Source organism: Dufourea novaeangliae, unplaced genomic scaffold, assembly GCF_001272555.1.
Source record: "Dufourea novaeangliae isolate 0120121106 unplaced genomic scaffold, ASM127255v1 scaffold6, whole genome shotgun sequence".
Taxonomy (NCBI): Eukaryota; Metazoa; Arthropoda; class Insecta; order Hymenoptera; family Halictidae; genus Dufourea; species Dufourea novaeangliae.
In genome coordinates this window covers 3,258,115-3,275,917 of record NW_015373900.1, presented here as the reverse complement: position 1 = coordinate 3,275,917, position 17,803 = coordinate 3,258,115, and the positions used below count along the sequence as shown (strand labels likewise).

The 17,803-nt window shown below is 35.0% G+C and overlaps 1 protein-coding gene across 1 annotated transcript in view; it reads right to left on the bottom strand.

Annotated features, from left to right (window-relative positions):
- Window positions 1-17,803, bottom strand: part of LOC107193526 (GTP-binding protein RAD-like) — a 90,101-nt gene that overhangs the window by 17,639 nt on the left and 54,659 nt on the right. Inside the window, exon 5 of the mRNA XM_015582992.1 lies at window positions 11,799-12,019. Within this exon, the coding sequence (XP_015438478.1) occupies window positions 11,799-12,019 (221 nt within the window). The remainder of the gene's footprint in view (window positions 1-11,798; window positions 12,020-17,803) is intronic.

Below are 17,803 nucleotides of genomic sequence, written 5' to 3'. Positions count from 1 at the left end.
AAAATTATGAAACCAAATATACAATGAAATATAAATATTTCCTTGCTGACTTGATAGACTAATGTAAACATACGCTGCAAAATAAAAGTAAAAAGTGAAGAATTATGATTAATATAGATTCATCGGAATCGTCATTTGATGGATTTGTAAAACGATCATAACATTCACCGTAAATAATACTACTGTGCTCAGGACATACAAATTTTTCACAACATGAACCGAAATATTTTGGAAGTCGTAGGTATATTTTGCACTATAATAAATAACAATTGTACTACTGAAAATGTTAACATTAACAACCACTGGTAGTGTCCTTTATTGCTATATTTAATATTTTATCGGAGTTTTCGAACAAAGAAATCTCCCCTAGGAGTAAATTATAAATGCGAACTAATAAATTGACTCTTGAACGCGTATTTTTTTTTCTTTCGACGTCTCTTTACTCGCCGTGTTGCCGTTTAAAAGGTTCCCGAGGTAATTTGATATTTTAAATTACTCGAGAGTGTACTCTAGAAATTTTGCAATCATATACTTGGAATAACTGCTTTATTCATTTTATATTTATTTCTAAATCATAACTGTATACACCTACCTCTTTTTTTACTTGATTTTGAAATAACATGTCGAAGAAAAAACAGCTTTTTTTCTTTTTATGCGGTTTATTTCCTTTAACATGGTGCCAGAAAAAAACCCATCTTTGTTTTCTTATACGTGTTCTTTCCTCTGATATGGATGGGTACCAAGAATTGTACAATGAACTTGCAAAACCAAAAGAGCAAAAGATGATAACAGAATTTCTGACAAAAAAGTCAATACAGAACTTTCATAAAAATTTATGAAGATAAATTACTACTTACAGTACTTTTCATAAAAAGAACTTTCGGAAAGCGGTCAATCTATTCAAAATATTATAACTGGACGAAAATCTTCATTGAATTCAAACTTGGCGGATATGGTAGATCTCTCTAGCGAGGATAGCGATTTTGGTTAACCTGACCGTAAACATATGCGATTATTATCAAGTAGCGACGAATAATAACTAATATTATTTCTAGTATTTTTTATTGAAAATATTTAGTTTTTTCTTTTCGCAATATTTATGTGATAATAATTTTATTTTAGTTAGAATATAATTGAAATGTGTATGAATTATATTTTGCTGTAAAATATTTAAGTGTATTTACATATAAATTTTCGTCACTTTTTCACACGGTTGTTTGAATGAAATATAATTCTTTTATTTCATCTTACACTTTAATAACTTAGAACGTACCTTCCATTTTATTATAAGAAATTAATTTTTTTTGCACGCCTTCTTTTACACAATTTTTTGAGGAACGTATCTTCCGTGTAAAAAAAGAGTTGAGAGTATTATTAATTTTTATGTGGAAATCAATAAATGTATAATGTGTATTAAAATCGAATAAAAAAATACTTGTAACACATTTATTAACAATTTTTTGGAAATCTGTATATCCTAAAAACGTGCCGTCAGTAAGAAAAAAAACGTCTTTTGTTTAAGAAGAATCATAACTGAATAGTATATTTTATTCAGATTTATATCAAAAACTTTATTCGAGATTATAAATTTGCAAATTAAGAATTCTCAAGAAGTCTCGAATAAAATATTACGTGAAACTGTACGATGTGTAATCAGCCGGTCTGCTTTAAGCGTATTTATTCCACTTGCTCCCGCTTCTCGTATCCAAGGCCATCAAAATATTCTCCCCACTTGTATCAAGATAATTTCTCGCATCGGTAAATAGAAAATATCACGTCCCCAATATTACATACCGTTTTAACGACCAATAGATGTCATAACAAGAATATACAACAAAAATAATTTCTAAAGACGGACGACCGTACATACGTCACTCATTCACTTTATCGCGGTATGTTCCGTTTCTGTAAGGGTTTATCTTTCGACCATTTTATCTTTCACTTTTATGAAACAACCTTCGTGAACATATAAAATGACGTCCGTTTAAACTCATGCGAAATATTGATAAAATAAAAGTTTTTTTTCTTATTCCGTACATGGGTCTTAATTCGCTTTATTTTTTCGTTACGCTCGCAGCGTTTGTAAATTAAAAACGAAGGTGAGCGATAAGCTTTAATTGCACCAATCAAATGCAATCCATCTGTTTTGTTGTTACTGCGAGTAACTTAAATGGGATCCTTGAGATGCTTATTTATACGATCGTTTGAAGGAATTATGCACGTGATGTTTACCGACAAACAAAACCACGGAATGTATTATGAATTAAAGATATGCCTAAAAGATTGATCTGTACGACAATTTGAGCAATCGATTCAATATAAATTATAACAATAGTGTATTTTACATAGAAAACTATATTTTATTCGAGTTGTGAAGCAAGATATCGTATACATTAATTTAGAAAGGATTGACAAACCAACTGAATTTATTCGATTAGTGAAACGCATATATGTATAGTGAACGATTCAGATTTAATAACATTCCCTGTCATAAAATACATACAAATTTATAGAAATTATTGTTCTCATATTTTTTTAAAGAGTTTTAACGTCGCATCAACTACATTTACATGGTTATTAGTAAATTGCTGATCTTTATGAAAATTCAGATATTTATCGATTGAGTTATTGAATTGAAATTGAGTCAGACATTTGTTTGTTTCGAAAAAGGTATAATTAGACTCGAAATAAAGTACAATTTAGATTAGTCTGCACTCAAATTTTTACCAAATAAATACGTAATATTTGCAGTTTAGTTACTAGTGATGATACTATGGAATGAATACGTATACTGTGGGGAATTAGATTTTTTTACAGAACATTGGAAGGAGAATACTTCTAATATTTGCTAATGATCATTAAAACCTTCATTTAGAGTTTTTGTAATTTTAACTTTGCTTTCATTTCTGCTATGGATTCTGAATTGCGAGAAAAAATTGCGAACACATACATTTTTGTTTTCGTAACGTTAGCAGTTTTGACAAAATATATTGCAGACATTTGGAAGCGAACAGAGGATGTTCATTTCACTTAGCAGAAGACGAAAGCCGACCTCTATTTCTAACAAAGACCAGGGTTTTCCGCTAGTCTGTACAATTTTCCACGTGACATCGTACGATTCTCTTTTCACTTTATCGTCCATGAGTTTATCACACGGCAAGTTTATTTCATTCAAAATGTTTCATAAATGGATAATTGATTCATTGGTTATTATTTCTACGTAGCACTTTCCCTCGTATTTATGAATTTATTTAGTCTTCATTTTTATCGGAAAAAAATAAGACTTATTATATCTAAACAAAACAGTAGAGATTGTTTTACCTACTTTATATACCGATGACCTGGTGGTAAGTGGTATTAACAATTTAAAGCTTCTGTTACATCTCAAACCCATTTTTACCTCTCTCATCTGATGATTATTGTTTTGTGGGTTTCACCCTTTTCCTCCAATTTCCTCTTTTTTCATTTTTTATCCTTCTTTGTTTTCTGTACTTGAGACAAACATACATGCGTGTTATCACATACTGTCGTTAGAACGATAAAGGCACGATACAGCACGGTTTTTTACGACTTTGTTTAACAGTAGAAAATGAAAATATTCCACCATGAATATCAAATATGATTTTTTAGTAATAGAATTGACTACATTTCTATTTGTTACATAAAAAGGATAACAGATTCAACGTTATCATAGAATATAATGTTCAGTTAACAGAAGATGAAGTATTAGCACGCGAAATTTCGATAAAAATTATACAACACTTTTTTATTTTCATTAAGTTTTAAATACACGATACGATTAACCGACATCCTGTGTGTAATGTAAAGTTATTAACAAGGGAACTTAGATAACCTGAAAATTTCGGTATTTTTGAAGCATTACAGGTCTCTAGGGGATCTCAATGGATGTACCAGGAAAATATTATTCTTGTTACTTTTCAGTTAATCAGGGTGAAGACACTCCTGAAAGAATAATGTGTATTTTCCTATTCTCCTTGTATGTCGCAAACTATAGTAGATATAGAAAAATGATTGTAATGAAAATTTAATGGCTTTTTTGTGCTCTATAAAACCGTGCCACAAAATTGTTAAAAATTTGTTTATTTATTTGTGTATTTATTTAAACAACAAATATTTTAAATTTTCATTACACAGTTTTATAAAGAATGAGAAGAAACTAAATTTGCATTATAACCATTTTTGCATATCTGTTATAATGTTCGAGATACACAGGAAAATAGGAAAAATACTTTTTTCCTTCAAGGGGTATCTTGAAGAATAAAAAAAATAGTAAAAACAAATTTTGCTATTTCTACAAATACTACTACTTCTACAAATTCTACTTATATAATAAATTCAACTTCTACGAACATACAGTGAGTTACTTTAATATTCGGACACTTTAAAACTTTCACTTTGTCGCACTGTAACTTTATTCGTGATAAAGATAGAAGTTAGTGACTTGTAAATTATATTATTACAAAGGGTCTAGTTTACAAAAATAACAACATTAAGTATGTAGTTCGTAATACTTATTATATTTTCTGTTTTAAACAAAACAATGTCTAATTTTACGTTACTTTGATATTCGGACACTTCAGAAAATTGAAAACACTGTTCAAACGTAAAAATTTTTGAAATTTTCAATAAGCTTTTCTGATAGATCTTTATGAGCTGAATACGAACCTACAAACCGTTTCTTTCCAGCACGTCCAGTTTTGGAAAAAAAACAATTTTTTGAAAAAATTGCATATTTTCAACTTTGGAGCTGTGCTGTGCTTTGACAGTAATAGCTATTTAGTTTCTGTTGACACGAAATGATTCTCTGGACTCTTCCGAACATAATGATATAAATTGTTATTATATTATAGACATCTAAATATGTTTAAATAATGTGCCAAGTGAGAAGGACACCGAAAACGCACCACTTTTTGTTGATATTTTCCAATTTGTGCATTTCAAAAACAAAAAATCTAGGACAAAATCTAACCATTGCACAGGATAGGGCAGACCTTTCTCCATACGAAAGTGCCAAAGAAATTTACAAAATCTGTTATGTTTTAAATAGGGAAGCGAAATAGTTCAGCAGAACACGCGGCGGCGACAGTGGTACTTAATGACGGCGGTCGCCTTGCTTACTGTTAGACGCGCACGGCCACTAATATTTTTACCTTATCGCACGGTAAAACGGGTCTAATAAACAAAAATAGCAACATTAATTATATAATTCGAAACACTTATTATATTTTATATTTTAAACAAACAATTTCAAAATACTTTGGAAAACTAATAATTTTTTATATCATTTTCACAACCAGTAATTTATTTAATATTCTGTATTGGTTTGAGACTGTATACAGAGATTACGATGTTTGTAAACATAACTTACATTTGAATGAAGTATCATAATAGTTACGAAAGAAAAGATTAAATTTTACTAAACAGTTTATTTCAAAAGATGATACATGGTGGCATGACGTTATCTTTAGCGATGAAAGTAAATTTAAAGTACATATAATTAATGTTGTTATTTTTGTTAACTAGACCCGTTTTAATAATGTAATTTACAACTCGACATAATGTAAGTTACAGTGCGACAAAGTAAAAATTTTAGTGGCCGTGCGCGTCTAACGGTAAGCAAGGCGACCGCCGTCATTAAGTACCACTGTCGCCGCCGCGTGTTCTGCTGAACTATTTCGCTTCCCTATTTAAAACAAAACAGATTTTGTAAATTTCTTTGTCACTTTCCTGTGGAGAAAGGTCTGCCCTATCCCGTGCTATGGTTAGATTTTGTCCTAGATTTTTTGTTTTTGAAATACACAAATTGGAAAATATCAACAAAAAGTGGTGCGTTTTCGGTGTCCTTCTCACTTTGAACATTATTTAAACATATTTAGATGTCTATAATACAATAACAATTTATATCATTTTGTTCGAAAGAGTCCAGAGAATCATTTCGTGTCAACAGAAACTAAATAGCTATTACTGTCAAAGCATAGCACAGCTCCAAAGTTGAAAATATGCAATTTTTCCAAAAATTGTTTTTTTTCAAAAACTGGACGTGCTGGAAAGAAACGGTTTGCAGATTCGTATTCAGCTCACAAAGATCTATCAGAAAAATTTATTGAAAATTTAAAAAATTTTTACGTTTGAACAGTGTTATCAATTTTCGGAAGTGTCCGAATATTAAAGTAACGTAAAATCAGACATTGTTTTGTTTAAAACAGAAAATATAACAAGTATTACGAACTACATACTTAATGTTGTTATTTTTGTAAACTAGACTCTTTGTAATAATATAATTTACAAGTCACTAACTTCTATCTTTATCACGAATAAAGTTACAGTGCGACAAAGTGAAAGTTTTAAAGTGTCCGATTATTAAAGTAACTCACTGTATACTTCTATTCAGGTAACTTACAAATATTCAAAGTTTCAAAAAAATCGGAATTTTCATATTACCCAAGTTCCCCCGCGAGCAGCCACGAAAGTATTCCACGATCAGTCGGCAAGTTAACCGCCTCTTCTCTTCGACTCTGCTTACACCTCGATGCCTTTTCACTCAGCCGGGCCGTCTCAAAGTTCTTCAGAATTTTCGCCATTTTTCCCGACAGAAGAGCACTTGCCGAAATTACGGCTTGTTTCACCGCAATCCACCCACGCGACCGTCCCAGGAGAACCCTTTTGGGATTCGAGGACGATGGGAAATCGCGGCGGAAAATCATGCGAGGTGAACGAGCGAAAAATCACGAGGAGGGGAAGCTACTGAGGCTCTTTTCAACGTGTTCAGTGCGGAGCTTATAGTCTGTCTCGTAAGAGCGTGACCGGCAACATTTTTACCTGGATGCAACTATTATAAGTATTCCGATGAATTCAGGTAGCCTGATTCATCTCCGTTATTCTGTATACAGGGTGTAACAAAATTGTTGTAGGTACACCCGCGAGCAAACTCGACATCCGCTAGGGGAAAAAGTAGCGTAAGAGAAAGGCCTCCTACCACTTGGTATTTGGAATTACTGATATGTATGCCAAATTAACATTCGATTTAACATTTATTTTAGTACCTGGAATAAAGTTACCGAGTGGTAGGAGACCTTTTCCCTACGTTATTTTTTCCCCTAGTGGAAGCCTAGTTTGCTCGTGAGTGTAAATTAATGATTTGAAACAAGTTTTTCATTAGCAAAAATGTTATTCGAGACTCTGTTAACAAGATATTAACGAAAAGCCCCGACCAATCAGAACTCGGCCGGCAGACTCGCTCTTTAATTGGTCGGGGTTTTTCAACATCGTCGGGGTTTTAGAACATTTTTCCTAAAGAAAAAATTGTTCCAAATCACTTCACGAGTGACCAATTTCAGGGACCTACAACACTTTTGTTACACCTTGTATACAGAGTGAAACAAAAAAAAATGGTTTATTATTTCTAGTATACATATACATAGTATATAGGAAAAAAAATTCTAATAAATATGGGGTCGAAGAATCCAAATATTTCCAAACTATAGGCAATTTTTTGTTTTGGTTAAACCGACTAACTTTCCTACTGCGAGAGCTATCGTACCGTGTTGAAGCAATGAAAGAAAGTGTAAAAAACGAATAAAGACCGTAGAAAACCTTTTGTAACCAGGAAAAGAAGAAATGTTTCCGTTCGAATAAGTTGCTCATTTTTGTGTAAAAATCGTAGAATTTTTGATAAAAATAAGATGGAAGGATGAATGTTCTTCGAGATTGAAGCTAAGAGATTGCAGAATCACGGAAAATACGAAAAAAGGATCACATGCAAGTTTTGACCTTGGAAATCTATGTTAAGGTTGACATTGTGGTTTCTTCGTTATAATAAGTGGTTGAATGATTTGTACGACTTGTTATTCATCATTACCTATAGATTTCGACGATTTATCTGTTCTAGGGCTAACTACGAATTTCTATTTATATGTAATCGACAATGTATAATTAAGAATTTATATTCCTGAAATTTAGGGATATTATTACACTGATTAGTGAGCTAATTAAATTCATAGAATGTATCGATTGAGAAAAATGTTGAGAAACACGGATAGCTGTCAATATAATTGAATTAAGTAACTGTAACAAATGTATTAAAAATACAGAAAATACAGGAAAATATTGATTTTTCATAATAACGCTTCTATATTTTTTTCTAACAACCTTATCATACGTTCGTGTTTTTATCACTGGACCCGTGTGCTCGCGTATCGATACGGTAATCGATACCAAAATAATACCTGGTAATTAACGGATGGCAGTTCTCTATTGCTTTAAATCTTGTACTCTTATAGCGGTTCTACGGACCTCATATTTCTGTCTAATTCAGTAATTAACTATGAATAAGTTAAAGCAATAGATACTATACAGTAAATGTTAGCACAGTGATTGATATCAATGATAAACTGTAGCTTATATTGAAATTTAATTTCATATATGTACATTAATCACATGTAGGAAGTGTTCGATGTTTACGATACTTCTAATGGTATTATTCAATACTTCGTTTCCTTGCGGAGAAAAGTTCGAAAGAGACTACATCATAGGATAATTCCAGTTAGCGCGAAGTTTCCACGTTTATTTACTCAAGAGCTACTCATAAAGTTGTGTCGTTAACTTTTTCTCCTCAGTCGCTTCGTTCACGTCTTGTTGACGTAGTTTCGTTACCCCCTTAGATTCTCTTTGTAGTTCGCTACGTTGCCATTTCTATGATCATCAACATCGTTTACTGTGTCTTACTCTTTCCAAATGCGTTCTACTGTAAAACAAACGCCGTGAGGCATATGAAATTTCTTCTCGTGAAGTCTAGCAGGAAAAGGAACAAGCTTCATTTAAATATGAGAAACTATTGCCAAAGTAAGTCCCATGAATATATTGTCAAATTAAAGTAGAAAAATACTAAAAAAAAGCTATTGTACAAAAATTTAAAATCCACTCATAGGAAACATATATGTACTTTAAACTAAATTATAATTTTAAAAATACATATTTTATTGTATTTTCACCCGATAAAATACAATGTAAGACTATTCTAGGCTACAGATGTTATACTGAACCTTTTATAATTTTACCGTTAAAATATAAGCATATAAGTTGATCAACAATTACTCTTTCTTAACGTTAAATTATGCGAAATATATAATTATTTTTAATATGGTACCAGACGATCAAGGAATGGCGTGGAAAATGATTTCGTGGTTTTCAATCACTAAGAAGACATGTCTATCAGAGTACAGGTCTGTAACTAGGTGCACAGTAGAACATCGTTTACCTGTCACCCTATTATCCGTTAGACATTATTGATCGTCAAGTCGATATTTTGATGATTCACCTGTTAAAGGATCTGTTTTATCGTAAGTTCGTATTTTTATACTGTTCTTAACACCGAACCTATTTCGATTGACTTTTTGTCGTTTTTAAAAATTTTCAAAGAAAAGTACTTTTATTGAAAAATAATGAAAAAATTGCTGTTTCTTACCTGTTTAAACTTTCCATTAAAATATGTTAAATAAAAAATTTATTTGTTCATCTGCTTCATGCGCTAACCATCTCTATAAGTTTTAAGAAAAACTTGGTTTTATGATTTCAGATGAGTGGATCTTGAGATTTTATGTATACCGTTTGGACATCCGTTTGTTGTATCGTCACAGTCATTGATAGTTGTTGTAGTATTGATTAAACAAAATAACATTAAGAAAATTTGTTTCATATCTTAAAATGTATATGAATAAACCCCAGACTGATTGTTCACTCAATGTGTCATAGTTTGCTTTTACAACAATCCTAAGAAAGCTGGTTTTTATGGCGTATACACCGGGGGGGGGGGGGCTTGCTCCCCTCCGTGGACAGAAAAAAATTAAATTGCCCTCTCCCCCGACTGATAACCTGGTTACGCCCATGTACACCAGCATGTACTGTTCTAACACTTCGACTACACGTCATTCAAATATGGATGACAAGTACAGTGAGTATCAAAAAGTCTTCTCTCACCATTTAAAACCGAACACTTTTTTAACAATCGGACCAAGTAACTTGAGTTTCTTGCGAAGTTCGAAAGATTAGCTTACTAAATGATGTGTAGAAAATTTTTTGAAAAAGTAGGGACTCGTCGGAATTGCAAAGAAAATACTAAAGGTCGCATTCTACAACTTTTTTACCTTAGACAGTAATACAAATTTAAGAAATACATTTTTTAGATTTATGTTAGTCATATACATGCTGCAAATTTCCACGAAATCGGTTAACGTTGCTATGAGGTACAAACGGTTAAAAATCTTGCGACTTTTAATCTGCAGCTGTAGTAAATCTAAAGATTCTTAGATCTTTCGATGACTGTCACTCACTTCTGTATCAACCGATTCTAATAAAAGTTTCAGGATTCATATAACTAACATAAATCTTCGAAACGTATTTATTAAATTTTCATTCCAGTCTCAGATAAAAAAGTTGTAAAAGGCAACTTTACTATTTTCTTTGCAATTCTGACCAATTGTAACTTTTTCAAAATATTTTGACGCATCATTTAATAAACTAATCTTTCTAACTTCACAGAAAAATTCAAGTCACATGGCCCAATTTTTAAAAAATTATTTTGTTTTAAAGAGTATGCGAAGACTTTTTTGACTAACTGTACATTGCTAAGAGGCTGGATTATTTAAATAGCGTTACAAATTTTTTTCGCACAATTAATATCGCAGTATAATAAATTTCAAACAAGACCAGCAGCCTCTATTTATGAAATGTATACATTTTCGACGATTTATGACTTAAAAAACGAAATAAAGTGTGTCTGGGTACGTACGACCTTTTTTACTGTGGCAGTCAATATGTTAACTCTCTCAGACCTGGTGGTCACATTTGTGTATATGAAGTTTCTTACAATTTCATACAAAGCCTTAGGTATAGTGTGTTACAGATTCATACGTTTCGCATACATTTAAATTTTGTCATGTTCTGAATGTTTTTAATAGGTCTAGTGAATTCAGAATTGAATAACAAACGTTCTTTAAAACAAATTTAAGAAATATATTTATTAAACAGAATATCATCTAAACAATCGACTGAGTTTAAACGTGTGACCAAATATTTTTTTTACTTTTAACACATTCAGGACAGGCCGTAATGTTTTTCTGACCCCATGGTCTGAAGAAATGAATTTTTTTTTATGTTTTCAGTATCAATAAGTTATTATAACTTTTCCAAACGACACTTATGAATAGAAAATGTTTTTTCATCACATTTTTAAATGAAAACTATAGCCTCCACCCGATTGTACGATTTGTCGTGTTTGGGTAAATCGATACAATATTTGAAACAGTGGACGAACTGGGGCAAAAATCCTCGATGAGTGTTCGAAGGCTCCTCGGCACCGAACATTAAATATTTCATAAACTAATGTCCATATGCGCCTGAAACAAATATCATTGGCTTCAGAATTCCATGTTTTATCATTGTGCTAAACTTAATTAAAAAGTCAGCGTTACACCTGGGGACCTTCCGTTGTCAGTGCCGTGGAGCCATCGAACACTCATTGAGAATTTACTGTAGTACCAAACTGTCTCTTTAGATGTCACTGGTGTAGATAAATTCACTTATAACTGTACAAGACGTATATGTACCATCCACAATGCCCCAAAGGTGGGCATTGGATTGACAGAGTTTGGGAACTACAGTTCCCACCCGTACCGAACGTGTTAAAAGAAAATGCAGTTCTAAAAAGGTTAACAGACCGTGTGAAGCGAATAGCTACTGACTGCAATAAACAGTTGGCCGAATAGTTAATTAATTCTCACCTCAGCAATCTGGCCTCCCTGGTGCTGCTGCAGCTGGTCCCGGAAGATGTGACACTGTTGATGCTTCGACTACGACGGGTCTTCAACGAGTCGCCCAGGTTGTAGACCCCATTCGCCGTAATAGAAAACGACCTCAGCTTGTAGTATTCCACGCCATCCTCGGTCTCACCCTCTTCAGCCCCACCGGCGCCGCCACCGCGTTTCGTTTCAGCGAGCATCGGCTGCAACAGGAGAAACTTACTGTACTACTTGATACGGCTATTTTAAAAAGAAAATCCCGCCTGACAGCTGGGACGTTTATATCGTCCAGGACACTCTACTTTTCTACAGTCGTTTCCCATTGTTGACCTTTCGATTTGTTTACATCTGTGACAACCTCGTGATCAGCGCCATCTGTTTTCAATTTTTCTGACCGCAATTTCATTGGTTTCGTTGCGATTGATTAAATATTCTGTTGATATAGATAGAATTTGTGTACAGGCTAGTTATTCTGTTATGTGAACGATCTTTCTTTATTGTATTTTGGATGTCGTCCTCTTTATTTCAACGTTATCCTGCACAAATCTATAAACCGTAGGGGACAGAATTAAATTTCCTTCCTTTTTTATTAGGTATGCCGGAAAGTAAATTTGTATTTTGTGATGTATGTCTTTTTGTCCTTGTATTATATTTAAGTCTTTTTAACTTTTAAATATATTATATACTAGACTGGTGACTTCCTTATATAAAATGTCTTGAAATTATATATACTGAAGTACCCATAAAAAATACATGTAGAGAATTCCATTAATCTATCACATAGCTTCTGCGCATGTGCAGGATGGGATACCTTAGTACATACTTTTAGAGGACAATTTATATAAGCAAAATTTGGGGAGTTAGCAGTCTAGTATACAGGGTGTATCAAAAATGTTGTCCGACCCGGAAACGGGGCACTCGGGGTTGAATTGGAACAACTTTTTCCTTAGCAACAATGTAATCTGAAGTTTCGTTACCGAGATATTAACGAAAAACCCCGACCAATCAGAGCGCGAGTTTACCAGCCGAGTTCCCACGCTAGCGGTGGCTACGCGCTGCGATTTGTAGCCAACGCTACCGCGGGAACTCGGCTGGCAAACTCGCGCTCTGATTGGTCGGGGTTTTTCGTTAATATCTCGGTAACGAAGCCTCAGATTACATTGTTGCTAAGGAAAAAGTTGTTCCAATTCACCCCCCGAGTGCCCCATTTCCGGGTAGGACAACATTTTTGTTACACCCTGTATAATGTAAAAGTCTGTGATTTTTATACTCTACCATAACCTAGGCGAGGGTTAACGAAAAGTACAGTAAGAGAGACTACAGTAAATCACCGATGAGTGTTCGAAAGCTCTTCGGCACTGAGCGTTTAGACGTCATCCACTGAGGGGTCCCTCGTGGAACCAGTCAAGCGACCAGTGGTGGGGATGTAGTCTGAACACTCAGTGCCGAAGAGCCTTAGAACACTTACCCATGTTTTGCTGTATTTCAGTGATTAGTACGTTCATTTGTATTCACAAATTTTCAGTGAAGTTTGTTAAGGAAAAACGACACGACTTTCCAGTACCCCTAATACTCGTGGTAGCTTACATCTTCGCGTTTTGATGAAACAAATTATTAAAATCAAAGTGTTGTTACTTCAGCAAGCAGGCTATTTTCAGTCGGTTCGCCGTACGTGCAAATACACCCACCAAAACCTAAATGATTGTTAGATCAACCTCGGCTCGTAACGACATTTGTTTTCAAACTTACGAGACGATCGGGCGTGTATCAGCTAGCAGAAACTTGAGAAGTGGTAACTAACTCAACTGCAGTAGCCAACCGCAGCTTACAGCCCCTAAGCTGTACGTAAACGTCTCTAACCTGGAAATTCTGCGGATCCGGATTTCGAGAAGGTGACCAACTACGGATTGAAGCACTAGTTCGAAACTTACGCGGCAGTTACAACCGTGTGTTGACTGTACACCACGGAAACGGCACCTTGCATCAGCGAATACGTTATCATTAACTTTGGTGCCGTGTGAACTGTTTCCAGGAACTGACTAAAGTTGCTAAATCCCGGGGTTAAAGGGATGCCGCATTCTGGCCCCGTAACCTTTATCCTTCACCGTGGCCAGTGTATTTTGCGAATCGGATTGAAATAAGCCTGTTAATATTTATGTATGACAAGATTTACGATTTGGACACACAGTGGCCCAGAATGAAAATTTAGCAGCTCATAGACTTGTTTAGATGAAACAATCAGAAATTTTTAAACTTATAAATTTTATTCAAATGGAAGTGGATAAATGAACAAATTTTTATTAATTTTAGGGATACCCTTCGATGATGTCATCGTTCACTAACAGTGTTCTCATTTTCCTGGAAGTCTGAATATTTAGGGAATTTTTTCTTTCATTTTTGACTAAGATTGATGCTACGAAAGGGTATGAGGATACCACTATTACAGGGAACAAATCTTTCATGGGTAATAATAAGTCGATGTGAGTTTTGTGGAAAATAAAAGAAATTTGTTATCGATCATTTCAGCTGCTGAATTTTAATTATGGACCACCGTGGGACACTTGGAACGCCGTTATAATTTCGTGGCTAATCTACGGTTTACGTGTGTATACAGGGTGTAACAAAAATGTTGTCCGACCTGGAAATGAGGTACTCGGGGGGTGAATTGGAACAAGTTTTTCCTTAGCAACAATCTGAGGCTTCGTTACCGAGATATTAACGAAAAACTCCGACCATCAGAGAGCGAGTTTGCCAGCCGAGTGCGGTGAATACGCGCTGCGATTTGTAGCCAACGCTACCGTGCGAACTCGGCTGGCAAACTCGCGCTCTGATTGGTCGGGGTTTTTCGTTAATATCTCGGTAACGAAGCCTCAGATTACTTTCTTGCTAAGGAAAAACTTATTCCAATTCATCCCCTGAGTACCCCAGTTCCGGGTTGGACAACATTTTTGTTACACCCTGTATAGTAAGACCTTCGATTGTGGAAACTGGTAAAAACAAAAAAATCACTATTTGTTATACAATATTCACGGGTGTATACGAAGTGTTAACGTCGTTAACGACAAATCCATTTGAAACGTATTTTTGCCACGCATAGAAGTTCGATTACTGGAACGCTGAATTAACACGTTTACTGTCATGTATATAGTTTTCGGTACAAGCTAACCTCGATCTTCACGCCAACTGATGTTTCAATCATTAACACTTTGCCGGCCGCTTATTTCTCGCATCGCCTTTACGCTGCCGCCGGCGAATAATACGCGTACGTGACCCCGGCCGATAAACGTTGGCGAGCAGAAATAACACCAGCGTGACAGCGGCCGGCAGAGTGTTAAGAGACAATGTAAAATAATTTGTTTTATCATTTACTTGTACTCTAGTGATTATGTGTTCAACATTTTTCAAAGCGTTTACTAAATTCGTTACACTTACGGGCCTTGGTTTAATCAATTTTCAGTTAACATGGTCCAATTTCGATGTGCGCGTATAGGGTGTAGTTTCGTTTACAATTGAAAACATTGTTACGCTATAGTCACTCCCTTTTTTAAGTTACATTTAATTTGTTTTATAATAATATAGTTTCTTTACTGTTTTTTGTTCTATCATACATCATCTTTGTCATTATTTAATTCTTTAATTTTACGATAAACTTATTTGCTTTTGTTGTACTGTGCATTTTATACTTTGAATATCCAAAACAAAAACATTATAATATGATTTGTATTATAAAATTTGAAATAACGAAATATAATAGTGTATAGTACTTTCTTGTTCAACTCGTTTAATTATTTACGTTCAAGGTTATTTCCATCGTACGCGCGTATCTAGGAAAGTTTCAAAATTCGATTATTTCGGGAACGAAGCCACCGATGAACAAATTTTATTCTACACTTTCGATCTATTTTCGTATAAGTAATCACCTGCTGTCGCTTGAAAATTGAACTATTAAAATTCGATTTTCTGTCCTATTCGCAGCGAAGCGTGGAAGTTAGATTTTATTTTAATCGTTGGTACAATAAAACGCAAATCCTACCAACGATCGTTTGACCATTCACCGGTCGGAACACAGTCCTGCGGGCAAATTGAGACCAGAAATAACACGGTCCGAAGAATAGGAACGAAGCTCGACAGCTTTTCATGGAGGGATGGCTGGTGGTTCTCAGTCGGTCCCGACTTTTTGCGATAAAAATTGCTTTATTGATTCCTTTGTTGCGACACAGAGAACGCTCTAGTATCGTTGGAGGAGTATTACAATAAATATACCGAAAGATAACGAACATTCATTGTTGCTCGTAGCTTTTATCTTCTTGGACAAAGGTTCACCTCGCGGAATAGTGTCGATGGAAAGTAAATACAGACATTAGACTCTTTTTGTTGACGAAATTCAAGTATTATTTCTATTTCTGAATGGATTATTTTCTTCCGTTTTTTCTTTAAGCGAGTAAACGTTAGACAGTTATTTTCGTGGACTTTTCTTAGCGGTCGTATATTCTGAATTTAATTTATGTGACAAAACAAAATTCATTTCAATAAATTGTCGATCCAATGATGAAGTTACGAAGCTGCATGAACTTAATTTTTAACACTCCGAGCACGGTCCCTGGGTTACGCGTACGCGAGAGCGACATGCACACAGTAACAGAGTCAGGAGTGGGGACACGCGGTCTCGAGAGCGACACGTACGCAGTGACGGAGCTGTCGTGTAAATTGCATAGCGACCGATGTTTGTTTACATGCGAACGACCGAGCCAAGACGCCGCAGAAGTATAGACTAATAAATATAATTTGTTTTATAATTCACGAGATGTGTATTCTAGTTAGTGTAATAAGAACCACGAAAATCCAAATGTAATGTGGAACCAGCTAATCATTACATTGTACACATGGTGACGGTGGCTCGAGCTCGAGCTCGAGCAACCGGCACTGCGTAGTAGCATCGGTGAGGGTCTCGAGCTCGAGCCATACTGGCACTGTGTTAGTACAGTGTCGGTGAGGGCCTCGAGCTCGAGGCTCGCCGTCGCTATGTAGTAGTAGAATATCGGTGTGGGGTCAGAAATGACATAGGGACCGGTGACCATGTTTCCGTGCTCGGAGGGATAATCACTTTGCACTGTAGGAGATCTGATGGGACAGGCGGTCTGTGGAGACGTTTCTTCCAGTCGCTTGGATTTTTGGTAGCGGCTGCTAGGTGGCGAGTTTCCTCGTAAGCAGTAATTGGAGTCCTTGGTTACTTAAGGGGTTCCGCCGAGGAGCAACCCAGGCGTCTGGGGTAGGGATCGTCTACCGTCAGCCTCACTGACGAGTCTTGGTAGACGATTCCCGAGACGAAACGCCATATTTTTAATCCGCCTACAGCACTAATTTTACCCACCAACTTTATCATTTACGAGGGGTGTTTTCAAAGTTCTGGGAGTTCTGTTATAAAGTTCCATATTACATTGTAATTTCTCAATATAATTTCCAGTAAACTGTATGCACTTCTCCCAGCGCGAAACAAATTTTGTTCAGCTATCTGAAGAAACTTTTTGGGTGCCTTTTTATTAAGTCGTTTAAATCCTCAAATCGTCCACCATGTACAGGTTTCCCCATTTTGGTAACAGTTGATAGTTGCTGGGTGTTTGATTAGGCGAATGAGGTGGATGTGGAAGCAATTCCCAGCGCAACTCGTTTAAAGCTACGTTCTAAGAAAATAATGGCTCTTTGAGAACTTACGATTTTTTCTATAGTTACAAAATTTACACTTACAAATACATCTGTATTCGCTAAACGACTATGTAAATCATTCTGATCGGCATTGACTAACATCGTTGAGAAAACCTGTCTGTACCTAAAATCATTAGTCATTACTTCTGCGTTATTTAGCCAGGTCACAATTCCCAGAACTTTGGAAACACCCGTCGTATTATACAAGGTGTCCTATTTGTACTGTTACAAGCAATTATCTCCCATACTATTAGTTATTCGAAAAAATGGTTCGAGTAGAATGT